The sequence below is a fragment of the Protomyctophum parallelum genome (genome assembly GCF_964188405.1).
Source record: "Protomyctophum parallelum genome assembly, chromosome: 21".
In the NCBI taxonomy this organism is placed as follows: Eukaryota; Metazoa; Chordata; class Actinopteri; order Myctophiformes; family Myctophidae; genus Protomyctophum; species Protomyctophum parallelum.
Window position 1 is genome coordinate 37,549,183 of NC_139713.1, and position 15,211 is coordinate 37,564,393.

Below are 15,211 nucleotides of genomic sequence, written 5' to 3' on the forward strand. Positions count from 1 at the left end.
AATTCATTTGGAGCCTGTGTTGAAGAGCAGCTGGAGATGAGAAACCCACTGTCTGTTACGGAGCCACTGTTCCAGTGATGGCAGCAGAGAGGGGGGGGGGGGGTCCTGGGAGGAACATGTTACAGCGAAACACCGTCCGCCGTCACCTCCACCATGGCTTCTCTACATCTCTCTCTCTCTCTCTCCTCCCTCCGCTCAGTGACTCTCTCCTTTCTTCCCGACAACCTAGATGTGAAGAGAAAGATCGTGCGGATGTGAATTAGGCGTGCAACAGTGAACCGTAATGGATGGGGATGTCCCGATCACGTTCTTTTGCTCCCGATCCAATTCCAATCGTTTTATTTTGTGACATACCGATTCCGATCTTTCCTGATCCGATCTTTATATATTTACACTTATGCCATATCACAATAGCAAATATCCTAATGTATGTCACTCTAGTCTAGTCTGTTGTGTTGCCTTTCAATTATCGAAAGGCAAAATGTGACTATACTTTTATTAGAATGACTGTCATTGTGGGGGTTTTTTTCTTTCTATTAAAGCATGGAATCATAGCTAAATAATGATGTATTGGTTCATTAGAGTGAATACAGTTCTACAGCTTATAGAACTGAAGTCAAGTTAAAACTCTTAAAGAGTCTCTCTCATTCAGAGAGTATTACAGACACCTATGCCATCATGCATAGCGGGGTTGCATTTTCTGTCGTTTGTTGTCATCATAGGTGTCTTTCACTCCTCTGAGTGTATTACAGTTTTTAATTTTCACAATTGTTAACACACAAAAATCAAACATTTGGCACAAATTGCACAACCTTCACTTCATGTACCTAATGGCTCGACACAATTTGCACTACATCAAACTCCCTTATCTGCATTAGACTCTGACTTTCCTTCTCTACACTCTGATGTCAATTACACATTACCTTGATGTCAATTATACATTACCTTGTTGTCCAAACACTACACACAATGTTCGGTTGTTGCACACACTTATCACGTAAAATCTCAAAGCATCAAACCTACAACACACAACTATTCAAATCTCTAAACATTCAGGTCTGGTGAGCAATTTGTTGGTAACACCTGACCACATAGATGACCCACAGTGAATCCACTACATTGTCATTGTCATCTCAAGTGCGCGAGTGGTTCCAGGACCACCCACATTTTTCCCTTCTATACCTTCCACTAGGGCTGACCTTCGATCACGTTTTTGATGATCGACGCTTCGATATAAATTTGTTTCGATCGTCGACGCTTCAAGACCCAACGGGGGGGGGGGGGGGGGGGGGGGGGGGGTTGTGTAAGGCTTTTTACAAAAGTTGTGGGGCATCTTATAAACTGGGTGGGGGGGGGGCGCGAGACGAGCAGTGACACTGACGCACAATGAATTAGGCTTAAAATAAAACAGCGATATAGAAGATAGAGAGGGGCGCATATTGGATTGGTCTTTTAACAATTAAACAGCGCCTGAAACAGGCATCACCTCTCCATCAAATAAAAATATATATAATCCAAACTCCTCTGTCAATTTTAAACGAACGGTAACATGAATGAACTCTTCAAGCCTGACACTTGTCAGAAATAAAAATCAACCACGGTTGATTTGATTGATCATAAAGTTAATGTGACTGTGAGTGTGCGACTGTGCGTATGGGAAAAAATATATAAACTTCACAGATTATAGATCACTTGGAATTATAACAATCTGTTGAGTATTGCCTGAATAATGCCACTAGTGAAATCCCATTTATCGACATGCGATGCCGATGGAGAAATCCCACATAGTTAAATTACCTCATAGTCATGCTGCATGCGCTGTTTGTCAATCATATTATGGTTTATGGTTGAAAGTAAACTTTAAGAAGAGATCTGCAGTCATTGTGCTGCAGACAGTGCAGAGTGCATGAGAGCAGCTCCGCTTGCTAATTGAGTTGACATTTGCGCAACTTCACTGCATGGCATTACAGTAATTAGTTATTTGCCAGCACCTGCTACAATATAGGCCTAAATCAAACTTTATTTATATAGCACATTTAAAACAATAAAAGCTGACCAAAGTGCTGTAGGCCTACAGGCTGAAACAAGTGGAGCATCACCATCGGCGCACACAAAAAAACATAATTAAAAGAAAAAACACAGGCAAATAGTATAGGCTACATAATTACAATAATACGATCAGGTGCAATTAAATGCCAAAGAGAAAAGGTGTTTTTGTCTGGGTCTGTAGGAGCTGCTCTGCTGCATGGGAGTTCACAGTGATGGAACAGGTCAGTCTTCAGACAAGAAAAGAAAAAAAGATATCGCTGGCAACGGCAAAATCAATTCTCCGCATCGCCAAAATAAATCTATAGGCCTAGTTTAATTCGTGCCATTATACTCAGTCAATATTAGTGATGCACCGAATATTCGGCTGCAGAAAATATTCGGCAGAAAATGGCTAAAAATGCATTTTCGGCCTATTCGGTTTCGGCCCGAATAGGCAGAAAATATATCGCCGAATAGTGTTTGCAATTAATGCATTCAAAAGAGCTGAATAAATGTTTTATGGACCCATAATAGTGATTATTATTTAAGTTAAGTTTTGCCATAACCATTTATTTTGACATAAATCAGGTAGCTTTAAGGTACGGCCATGACAGCAATGGTAGGAAAAACTATATATAATATTAATCATATTCGGATATTCGGTATTCGGTTTTCGGCCAACTGTTTCCTATATTTGGTATTCGGTTTCGGCCAAGAATTTCCCTTTCGGTGCATCCCTAGTCAATATGCACAACGCAGCGCATGAGATTGCAGATCTTTTCAGTGCGTGCACTGAGCGCACTCACCATGTGAATCCAAGCAGATCCTCACAAGTATAATGTACACCGCCAGGCTCCACAAGGTTCTCAGCGCAATGGCTCATCGATAAAAGTTGGGATTTTCATTTAATTTGGGTGTAAGTAATGTTTTTATATGACTTATCAAACATGGTAGACTATATTTAATGTCCACTGAGCTGTGGTGCGCTTGCCTACACTCTCAATTAGGGATTTTCCCAGCGGTCATTTTCACTCTCGTGTAGCCTACAACCTTTATTCAAATAGGGTATTTTAAAATGCAACCACACTTTAGATTTATTTTCCCTGGCTCCTGGGACTGCCAGCTGCACTTGTTCAGTTGCCTTCCTTGTTAACACGGGGAAAGAGGCGTTGCGAGGTGCTGCGAGGCACAAGCATGGCTCGCGGACCAAATGGGGCCGTCTCGCGGACCAAAAGCGGACGCTTTTTTTAAAATGACTATTCGATTCAAAATTTAAAAATCGATTCCCGTGCGTATCGATTGAACGTCGATTAATCAATTTTTTTGGGTCAGCCCTACCTTCCACCTTATTCTCCTTTCGTGAATCCTATTGAGGAATGAGGAGTTCTTTTCAGCTTGGAGGTTGAAGGTATATGAACGGAACCCACAGAGCCGGGTCACATTGCTCCAGGCCATGGAGGAGGCTTGTGGCGACGTGAGTCACCTGTCAGGGCTTTACAGTATGCACAACTCAAGGCGATTCTTCCAACGCTGCTTGGACAGGGAGAACATTGCCTGTGATGTGGAGGCCCGCTGGCCAGACAGGAACCCGGGGGCATGATGCCTAACCCATTCTGACCTGAGATCAGATTCTAAAAATGTCAGTCGCTCTTCGATTTTTCAAAAATAGCAGACCTACAAGCTCATATCGCGCCACTCGGTGGGGCGATATGAGCTTGTAGATCTGCTATTTTTAAATAGCTAAAGCATAACATGATGCTGACACCAAAATGGGTGCCCGGTCAGAATGGGCTAATACTGTAAATGACAGTATTGTTTGGGAAGGGGGCCCTTTTGAGCAGTTTGAGCATGTTTGAGCAACACCTTTTCTTTGCTGTATATTTGTGTGGCGTTTTACGTTTGACTATGAAAAAGTAAGCCTACACTGAGTAATTTTACAAAAAGGAGAAATGGCTCATTCTCCATAGTCATTGTCATTCGTGTGTGTTCCATTTCTATTATTGTGTTTTCAATTTTGCACTTCATTGTGCAGCAAATGCTTAGTTGTGTGTACTCAATGAATGGTATGTGTGTGTCATTTGACAATATGGCTGTGTGTACCAAATGAAAACACGAGTTCCATTTTGGGAACAGTTAAAAGATTTAAGTCAGAATCAGGGTTTAGAATTTTGTGTGTTAGGTTTTTAGTTTTGTGTGTGCAGTTTTGAGAATGCCATTAGCTTGTGAAAAACGTGGGTTAACAATCGTGAAAAACTGTAACATACTCTACCAGTCAAATTGATTAAAAAAAAAGTTTTCTTCGTTACGAATAAGTTCTGATAATAATTGTAGCTTTAATATCAAGACAAGGGGTTCAATAAAAGGAATGACAAAAGTTAAGACACATACCCGTTTGAAGTCGTTCATATTGGTGGCCTGTACAGGAGTCCCTATGAACGTCAGGTACTTTATTTTTGTCGTCTCCTCATCACCCTGGTTGGATTTCACAAACATCTGAGGAGACAAAAAATATACGTACTGCTATGGTGAAAACTACATTACAGTGAAGACTTTATGGAGAATTGATATCTCTCTGTACGTCCAGAACTGACCCCAGACCAGCAGGGGAATGTGTAGTTAGTAGTGGGTATGTGAAGTGGGTACTTTTCTACCACTAGATGGCAACGTTAGACCATGGCACCACCAAAGTCAAGTGTTATTTATCAATGTATGAGTGTATATTCTGCCATAGTTAACTAAAGATATGATAGTGAACGAAAACCTGAACTATGAATTAATAGCTACGTGTTGTCCGTTTCCAGTCTACCTGTGTTGTGTAATAACACCAATCACATCGATTGGAATAAGTTTGGCCATGCACAACCCTGGCAAAATAAAGGAGTCTTGCATATCCTCATGTCCTGTCACGGGTGGTCACGTTTATGACAGATACTAGCCTGGCTGCAGTGGCTGGGGCTGTCAATTATATGACATTTATGGAGTGACTGATTATTTGCTTAGCCCTAAACATTAATGGAGGCTGGTGTGTGTGGTGGGCTGGTTAACTTGGGTTACCAAGTTAAGTCCGATCCCACAATTGCACTGGCTCGGCAGAGTTGACATTCAAGCGTCACGTCTGGTAATTATCCTTAAACGAGGAGATTGCACATTCAGAAAAGAAAGAAAGACATAGGCCTACTGTAGGTTACAGTACACAAGTTGGGAGGCTTCACTCTCCAGCAGTCTCCAATGTCTCTCCATGTCATGAAAACATTCCAGCACGGGCAGCGCTCGCCGCTCCCAAAATCCAGTTTAAATGGAATCTAACTTTTAACATTGTAAATAGTGATTTTAATTGCTTGTACACTTAGAAATAGCCTACCATTTTCATATGACAAAAATATGTTATATATTTTTAATTAGTTTTATAGTACATTTGGAGTGAAGACATTATGTTTAGATGCCTGTCTGCTGACTTAGGTGGTCTTTATACGAGAACGGTGTTCATAGGAAACTGCAAAATAAAGTATTTGCTGGGGTCCCTTTAGACGAGAACAGTGTTTTCAGGAGGTGAAAACGCAACAAAGTGAAACCACCTCCCAGAGTGGAAATCTTTGAGAACGCCGTTTCCTATGGTCTCCATATAAACAGGCAAAACAGCGAATACGCAAAACGTATGACATCATGGCTCACGTTGGCTCACATAACAGCGCATAATATGTTTATTACATTGATGCAGAGCCATATATGATATAATGGAGTTCCTGAACAAGCCTCCCTCCTCGCCCACAAAGCGCTGCTCATCAGCAATGGTGAATGTAAAACCATGATGTAAATAAAATGCCTTGCGATAGGCGGCGCAGCAGCGTTTATGTAGCCTAATGTATTATAAAATATATAACCAACCCGTGGCGTGCTCTGCCTGGATGCTCTGTGCTGCCTGTCAGCCTGGAAGCGTCAACCCGATAGGGTTGCGCGAAGGGGGGGGAACTACCCGTGGAGCTACCTGGTTCTTCTTCTTGTACGTGGGTGACTGGTCTATTTGGCAGCCCGTTACTGCCACCTAGCGACATTATAGCGTTTTCATAAAGTGTGCGTTCTCGTGTAAAGGATCAATAAAATATGAGAACGCAATGGGACGTTTTATCTGGAGATGGTCGCCGTCTAAAAGAGGCCATAGTCACCCACGCCTCCATATATGGTCACGCCTCCATATATGATCACGTTTCGTGACATCACACCTCCATATATGGTCACGTTTCATGACACGTCACCATATATGGCCATCTCCATATATGAAGATCACAACACTGATCTCATCTAACCCTTAGATCTCCATATATGGAGCTGACCTGTTCTGACATTCCATATGCTGATCCTTCCCGTTCTGTTGATCTGACCCCCCATACTGGCGCTCGCCCAGCAATCTGCCGTCTGCCGTCACCCAGGCGGATGCGTGCACGCGACCTCGCCCTCAGGGCGTCTTACCGGTTTGTTGGTGTTGAGTCATGAAAGAAGTGTATGGGAGTGAGTTCACCATTTGGCTTGGTCAGTGTGGTAGTCCTTTAACGCATTTTGACCTGAGATCAGATTCTAAAAATGTCTTCTACATCCTGACAGTTAAAAGCTATGTTTCTATGTCAGTCGTTCGATTTTTCAAAAATAGCAAGCTTGTAGGTCTGCTATTTTTCAATAGCTAAAGCATAACATAATGCTAACACCAAAAGGGGTTCCCGCCCCAAAATGGGTTAAACACAAGTTAGCTGCCCAGGACAACCACAGTCTCACACAGTTTGTTACTGGGGAATGCCCAGTACGATAAATGAAAACAGCACTGCGCTCAAGGCAGTCCTTACCGTGACACTCTGTACATTCTGGAACTTGACGTAGCGCAGTGGAATGAGACCGTCGTCTTTAAGGTCGTCCTCTGACAGGTCCAGAGCTTGTGTGGCCTCGCTTCGCTCAGCATCGTCAAAGTCCATCGACCGAGGAAGGTTGATGAAAATCTTGACTATCTTAGGCGCCTGAGCTGGGGACAGAGAGAGAGAGAGAGACAGAGACAGAGGAAAGATAAATAATTTGTTATTGCATCCACTATCCAATTCAGATAAGAATGATAACCTTGGTTAACGTCAACGATGAATGCCTGGATGATATCTTGCTTATCTCTTTTATTTATACCATTTGATCATAATTGTGCAGCTCGGGAGCAGAATTCAACTTACCAAGGTCTGGTGATTGCAGTTTCATAGAGAAGAGTTTTACAGGTTGGTTGAAGGCGATGGTTATCAGCAACTAGAACAGACAAAGTGGGACAATATTAAACATGTGGTTCAGTCCCAACATACGTGCAGTGTCCCTGCATAAGTGCAGTGGGTCAGGACACCATCTCTGGAGTCACACACGTCCTCAGGTCAAACACCCCCACACATTTCCATCTCTCTCCATCAACTACTGCACTATCCAAGACCTGGAAAGCCTATATGGGCAGTTCAGAAGCCCGTCCACCAGTGACGACATCAGATATTTTTAAACAAGATTTTTAGAAAACAATATTTAGATTTGTATTATCGAACGATGGCTTCCATTATCGCATTGCAACTTTTCAGGAATAGAAAGCCTGCCGTTTCTATTAGCTTGGATACCCCATCGATGATGTCACTGGTGGAAGAGGTTTCTGAACTTCCCACAGGCCTCCCATGAGACACTGATCGAGTAGAAAGAAATTGTGGCGTATAATCGTGAACATTAGTGAGGTCCAATTATATGAATGTAGGTTGAAAAGTGGTGAAGTGGCCCTTTAAAACAAGTTAGAATACGAATGGGAGTGTCTGTACTGTAGCCTCTACACATGGCCACTGCTGTGTAGACTAGTGAATACTGTAGCAACATTCAAAGTATTGAAAGTATACAATTATACTGGTATTATCACTGTAGTAAGAGTTTGAGCCTGCACAGTAGCAGTCACAGCAGTACTACCGGTATTTAGCAGCTGTAGTACTTACTTGTTCATCGCAGTCAGATTCCAGATACGAGGATTCTTTGTTTAAACAGTTATCGAAACCACAGTCGTCACTCTCATTGAGACACTCACAGCCAGTTTTGTTGACAAACGGCATCAGGTCCATCTGGAAGAAACAGATTAGAAACAAACTCAGTGTTTTTCTGCTATTTTATGGAAGATAGATATGGAAGTTGCAGGTATCGGAATAGGGAAGGGGGGAGGGGGAAATCACACCATAATGTGAAGTGAGCAGTGGCTTTGGGGGGTTGCAATGACCCCGCCTTCCAGGCCTGCGTGCGTTAGCTAGCTAGCTGCGCAACAGTGACACTTTAGATCACCCAGCGGTATTGCCGTACTCAAGGGACATACATACATGCCTTTTTTTAAACCCTACCCATTTTAACCACATACATACATACATACATTACATACATACATACATACATTCTAGTCTAACATGGACTCAGGGGGGTGGACGCCTCTGCCTTGCATAGTCCCCAGTGAATAGGCATGTTGCCCTTCACTGGTAACCCTATTTTGGTATTCTTTTAAATATATGAAGGTATTGTGGGTTGGGGATTTTACCAAAAAGCCCCCCTCTTAAATACATACATACATACACATACATACATACATCCCAGAAGTTGAAGCAGTTTTTAAGGACCCACTTTTAGGCCAGTGCAACAGAGCATGCTTTTGCCTTTTTTTAAACCCTACCCATTTTAACCAAATACATACATACATACATACATACATACATGGGGTCACACAAAGCCTGTCTGTGTGGGAAGTGAACGTGATATTGTTTATGTTGTTGGTGTCTTATAATCCCGTAAGGGATGGGTCTTTTTTGTCATCAAAGTTTTTTAATGATTTTAAATAAAGCATACAAAATCCACATGACTTACACAAAAGAAAAAGACAAGAAAAAACAAACAAACAAAACACACCTAGCAGTAAAAAAAAAGAAAACCCCTGGACAACACCCCTCCACACTCTGTTGTTGACACTCGTGGTTATATCATATGTAATGTACAAATACAAAATGTTACAACAATCCTTTGATATACAAATAAAAATAGTCCCATATCTCATGGAACTTCCCTTTGACGTTATTCCTCCTGGCAATTGAGTATTCAAAGGATGCCGCTTCAGTCATAAGTTGGGTCCAGTCTGTGATCTCTGGCGTAGCAGAGCTCTTCCAGTTTCTCAGTATCAACCTAGCTGCAGTAATAAGGCCTGCAGTCACCAATGCATGTTGTGCCTTGGTGACCCCCTGTGGCAGCACCGTGCGATCTCCCAAGAGACATAACCTTGGGCATTCTGGTAGTATTAGCCCCATCCAGTCTCCAAGTTTCCCCAGTACCTCTTTCCAGAAAGGCACAACCACAGGACATTCCCAAAATGCATGTAAAAATGTACCATCTTCCCCTTTACATTTCCAACACCGTTTGTCTTCCACCAAGCCCATCCTAAACAGTTTCACAGGGGTATAGTAGAATCTATGTATAATTTTGTAATGTGTAAATTTGCTTTTAATATCCCTAGTGGCCCACCCAACTTTGGAAATGATATTTGACCATTTCTCTTCACTTATTTCACATCCTAAATCCCTTTGCCATATTAATCTAAGATTTTCAGTCTTTGCACTTTGTAATTCCATTATATTTTTGTAAATTATTGAAGCCCTATGCATTGTCGGTGGCCAGTCAAAAATTGTTTTCAACATATTAGGTTCCTCTATACCCCTGTTAAGGTTGAACACACTTCCAACACTACTTCTTAGTTGAAGATATTTCCAAAATTCACCCCTACCCATAGGGATGGGTCTTAACGACAAGACACGAAAATAGAAAATGCAGTCATTCATTCACAAAGCCTGTCATTGGAGACTGTGTGCCACCGCTCAAAAATGGTGTCCACTTTTTTTGGCCTAAGAACAAGTAAAACAACATGACCAACAGTCGGTGATGCCAGGCTGAAAACTTGAAAAGGTTAACTCACGTATCCCTTTGGAATGTCAGAGTCCTCGTTGTTCCCCGGGTCGTTCTCCACGTGCTGTTTGATCTTCTCCTCCAGTCCCGCGGCATCTGCCCCCTGGTACTGATCCACACGGACCCTGTTCCGGAAGAACAGGAAGGTGGGCGTGGCTGAGATGTTGTTGGCTGCTGCTGTTGCCTTGGAGATGAGGAGAAGATATGTTGTGATTCAAAAGCAGGACGTTAAGAACTAGCTAACCAATCATGGCACCAGCTGTGGTTCCCATTCATGTCGGACTCTGAACCATTGAAGTCCAAACGCTTATTACACCATACCAGATACCAATTGTCAACCACAATGTCTCACACAATTACAACGGCAGTGCAGCATTTGCCAGATGCCATTATTCAGTGTGACTTATTAACTGCAATGTTGGAGAAAGTGCCATGAACATGTGTTATCACATCAAACCATCTAAATGACTATGGCCGTTTTTAGCCCAAAACGCAAAACGAATGCTTGGAATGGATTCAGAATCATGAAAACCCCCTAGTTGTCACATGCTACATGAAGCATAATGAAAATTTGAAAATCTTGCCATATATAGACAAATTCAGAAACGGGTCTCATGGTCGCAGCTTACGTATTTCCTGTAGGCGGAGCCGACATAGCTGCGGGGGTTAAACTACACAGGTTCATCCCGATATTCTGGGCATCTTTGTAATGTTAAAAGCAGGTATAAAGAGTAACGTTTGAGGCAGACTAACATCAGTCACTCTACAGTTCACTGTAGTAGAAGAGGTGCAGGTTTACCCCGCAGCTATGTCGGCTCCGCCTACAGGAAATACGTATAGGAGACCCGTTTCTGAATTTGTCTATAGCAGGTATGGTCACATATATCGCACTATTAAAGAAATGCTCAATACCGACAGCCAGTCAGCAAGTGGATTCATGAATGTATATATATATATATATATAGACAATATTTTAGGTCAATAAAAAAAACGATATACCAAATTTCCCACTTTAAACCAGCCTGTTGGCTGCCGGACTATAGAAGAGAAAACCAGCAGTACTGTACTAAAGGCAGGGTTGGGAAGGTTACTTAAATATTGTTAAATCAGTGGTTCTCAACCTTTTTACAAGTACCTCCTCAGAAAATATTTGGCTCTCAAGTACCACCATTATGATTCATGTTAAAATGTAGTCCTATTCGGCTAGGCACAGGTTTGCACAATAGGCAAATTAATTCCTAATCATTATAATAATAATTCCTAATCATTATAATAACTATACAAATAATATATGTATACAGCCAAATGAAGACATGCTGTACAAATTGGTATAGGCCTATTGAGAAAAAAAAGAAAGAAAGAAAATGGCACTTTCACAACTATGTTCTCCCATGACAGAGTGCAGACACAGACAGACAGGCAGGCAAGCAGGCAGGCAGGCAGAGCTCAGCTGGCAGACAGACAGGCAGGCAGAGCTGGCAGACAGGCAGGCAGACAGACAGACACACGCGCACGCACACACACACACACACACAAGCTTGCTAGCACAATTGTTGTGCGATTGAGTGAACCAGTTTGACTTCGCAATGCGCTCCACAGCTGGCATCTAGAAATCAACGCTAAGCTTTGGATGTATGTCGTTTGAAATGATCTTGATTCATAAAACGGTCAGGATGAAGAAGACATTTTTAGAATCTGATCTCAGGTCAGAATGGGTTAAGTGACTGTCCGCATCATAGTGAGCAATGCATAGCCTACTGGTGTGCCATTTGAACAGTATCTATGGTATCATTCCACTCCCTGTCGTAATCTCACTACCCATGGCCACCCGTGTCCCCGGCTCCAGTCCACACACGCCGCCTGTCCCCGTGGTTACAGAGCTGTCACTGGAGTGTCCGCTGGCTACAGATCACACTATGAAATATAACATAATATAAATATGGTATATGGGGACTGGAGACAGTGGAGAGTTACATTCTGACGGCGGGGGAAACCATTGGTGCTGCTGGGGGAGCGATGATTACGTAACGGCGTTACATGTAATCCGTTACTTCCCAACCCTGACTAGAGGTGTCTGTTATGTGATGCCTAAATACTCACTACACATTACATTATGACAGTGTGGTAGACAAGGAGTATAGGGGGTGAATGCATTTGTTATATAAATACCAACAACCGAAGCAACATTTATTCATATTCTGATCATGAGCAACACTTACCTGGCAAACATGGACATCTACTTCAAGAAAAACAACTTGCGGATACTTGTTGCTCAACATGTTGAATGCCGGGGCTATTCTGACACAAGGTCGACACCTGAGGAAAGAGTGTGTCACGGTCATTAACCTGATCACGATCATCACGTTTGACATTGATTGATTGAAATATGTATTAACAGTTTGCAGAATTACAGTAACATTTCAAGCACAAACTCAATACAAAGACTGTTAACTGTGAGTGGACGACCCAATTAAGCATTAAACTTGTTTACAAGAGGGTCCACCTTGTTCAATAAACAAGTTCATTCTCACAATACACTGTTCATTCTTATTACTACTAGACGGTAGACAGAATTGATTCTCACTAGACTAGACATTGTTCATTTTATCTAAGAACAGTTCATTCACACTTGACACTTTAACCCTGATTTATACTTAAAAGTTTAGATTGGCTATTTTCAGCTCTGCCAGCTCTGTACCATACCATGGCAGGTTACAAAGGCTAAAGTGACAGGCAGCCTGAGTGCATTTCATTACCCACAAATGGGTGGAACTCACAATGACACACAAATTAAAAGTTGTATATGCCTACAGATTCCAGACGCCCTGTCTAGTGATTAATTGTGGACTTGTTTGTTATCATGCTGTTTTGGTATCATACAACATACCTAGTAGTAGCTCTGGTCCATAGCTATGGACCAGAGCTAACCTAGTAGTAGACACAGTATATTTTCACTATGTACCAGGCAATTTGCCTAATCGCCACGTTTGACTGTAGTTGGCAATTTTACCTACGCCACCACCAGCCACTTATAACCTGACATCACCGATATAAAGTCACGTTCAATTTGAATTTGATCCATCTCTCAGGATGTAAAATTCAAAAGTCGCTGACGAATGATGGTGTCCATTGAATGTAACACACCACCACAGTCACTGGACAAACAACCTGATCTCCTGTAGAGATAATAACATCATAACATTTATGTATCTCCCCAAGTTGGCAAACGATCCCAGAAAATAAAAGAAAAGCCAACGAAACGAAACGAGCAAGTTATTGCTAAGTCATGGCAAGCAAAGGTTACTTCCGCCGGCTAACGTTGGCGTGCTAAACTTGGCACGTAGAAAAACACTCGAAAAGAACAAAACGTGCAAAGTTAACTAACTCACATAGGCGACTACAGAGTCATTGTCTGAGCCACGCTGTTATCATGTACTACACGTCCTGTTGTTGTTGCTAGCAGTTAGCTGCTAATTATCACATTGTCACCAGCCGGCTAGCCTGCTCACGATTTGGTTACAATGAACCGGGTTTATGCTAAGCTAAGCTAAAGCTAGCGGCGGGGCCTGGCAGAGAGAGAGTGTGTGGCGGTTCGGCCGGGTCTTCTTACCCGGCCATGGTGAACTTGACTACGGCGAGCCTGGAGCCGGAGGCCGCCAGCTCCGGCTGGAAGTCCGCGTCCGTCCCAATGACCTTCACCCCGACCATGGTCCACTTCGCAGCTATATGTACTAGAGATGTTTATGTTTATGGGTGTCGTTTTGTTTATTACAACGTCTGTTTCACTTGAGTATGTGTCTACTCTCTGACTGTCTGTGTGTAGCAAGCAAGCAGCAGCCTAGCTAGCGGGTTTGTGTCTGTTAGTGACGTAATCCACGCCGGACCAATCACGTATCCTGTAGGGCGTGGTCTGAGGTTGTTTTGTTGTTTTGCATGTCCGGTCCTTAGAGATAACCAGCGGATACGGAATCGGTTTCCATGAATGCGTGTGTGTGTGCAGGTGGAATTGACCGGGTACAGTTTATTAGTAGGCGGCCTTTAGACCGGATGGCAGTTGTTCCAGAGAGAATGGAAACCAGATATTGCGAAAAGCCTGGTGACGCAAGGTTAGGCATAAAGGTAATTATTTTGCCTTTGATGTGGACATTCAGGCATCACACAGGTCATTTTCCTATGGTAATTTTACAGTCAAATCTATCTTCAATATTAACTATGAGAAGAATTTGGTGTTTAGTGTCCCACCCCGCAACAATGAGAGCATGAATCCACACACACGTGCGCACGCACACACACACACACACACACACACACACACACACACACACACACATTGAATTTCCAGCGCTTTTCGTTGACCACCTTGGAATAATCTGCGAACACCATTATTGGGTGGTCATTCCAGGAGACCTTGCCCAGTTTGCGCGCAGCGTCGGCGACCCGGGTCCGATCCTGGAACCTCAAGAACCTGGCGATGATGGTCCTATAGCCCTGAACCAGGGCTACAGTAACTCCCAGCCGTGGGTCTGCCCGGCTCTGCCGTCTCCACCTCCAGCTCCATCTCCATATACGCACGGGCCACGGGCCCCATCCTGCGCATGTGCGCTCGTTGGAATTCCAAGGGCATGTGGAAGACAAGTCAACTTTCAGGATAGTTGGAAGAACATCACACAGGAACTTAATGGCATCTCCACGTAGGCTACACAGTCCGGTGGGAACCCCACGAAACTTAGGTTCAGTCTTCTCTTCTCCAAGCTGTCGAGTTTCAATTGAAGGGCTTCTACTTAAGCCGCCGCAGCCATGGGCATAGCGCGCATTTCGTCAACCGCTGTCTCCAAAAAAATCAACGCGGCTCTCCACCTGTGTTATGCGGTTGGCGATGTCTGCTAGTATAGCTGTCGTCGTCACTCCAATAGCCTAAAGCTTCTTGTCGTGGGCGTCTGACTTTGCCAGAATTAGTGCCGGCACTGCCGTAATTGTACATTTACATGGTGAGTGGGGCACCGACGATCTGCAAGCTCACAACGCGCTGCATGTGTACGAAACACAAGCCGTGTATATTCACGGTTAACAAGCAGATACAGTCTCTCCCCATCAATCCCCCAAGAGATGCCGGAACGACAGAGGAAAAGCCAAAACATCCACCCTGAGAATTGGGAGATCAGGGTTTGATTCCCCGGCCGGGTCATCAAACCAAAGATATAAAATG

At 43.2% G+C, this 15,211-nt stretch overlaps 1 protein-coding gene across 1 annotated transcript; it reads right to left on the reverse strand.

The window, feature by feature from the left end:
• Window positions 1-6: 6 nt before the first annotated feature.
• On the reverse strand, window positions 7-13,853 carry txnl1 (thioredoxin-like 1). Its single transcript, XM_083793140.1, has 8 exons — window positions 13,616-13,853; window positions 12,225-12,321; window positions 10,016-10,189; window positions 8,013-8,135; window positions 7,233-7,302; window positions 6,864-7,036; window positions 4,417-4,521; window positions 7-225 (listed from the first exon to the last, which is right to left on the reverse strand). The coding sequence occupies exons 1-8, from the start codon at window positions 13,711-13,713 to the stop codon at window positions 196-198; spliced, it is 870 nt and encodes a 289-aa protein (XP_083649266.1). The 5' UTR covers window positions 13,714-13,853; the 3' UTR covers window positions 7-195.
• Window positions 13,854-15,211: the final 1,358 nt, after the last annotated feature.

Coding starts and splice junctions, on each gene's coding strand:
- txnl1 (XM_083793140.1), bottom strand. CDS start 13,713: ATGGTCGGGGTGAAGGTCATTGGGACGGACGCGGACTTCCAGCCGGAG. Junction 10,190..12,224: donor TAGATGTCCATGTTTGCCAG/GTAAGTGTTGCT, acceptor CTCATCTCCAAG/GCAACAGCAGCAGCCAACAA. Junction 4,522..6,863: donor AGAATGTACAGAGTGTCACG/GTAAGGACTGCC, acceptor TTGTCTCCTCAG/ATGTTTGTGAAATCCAACCA.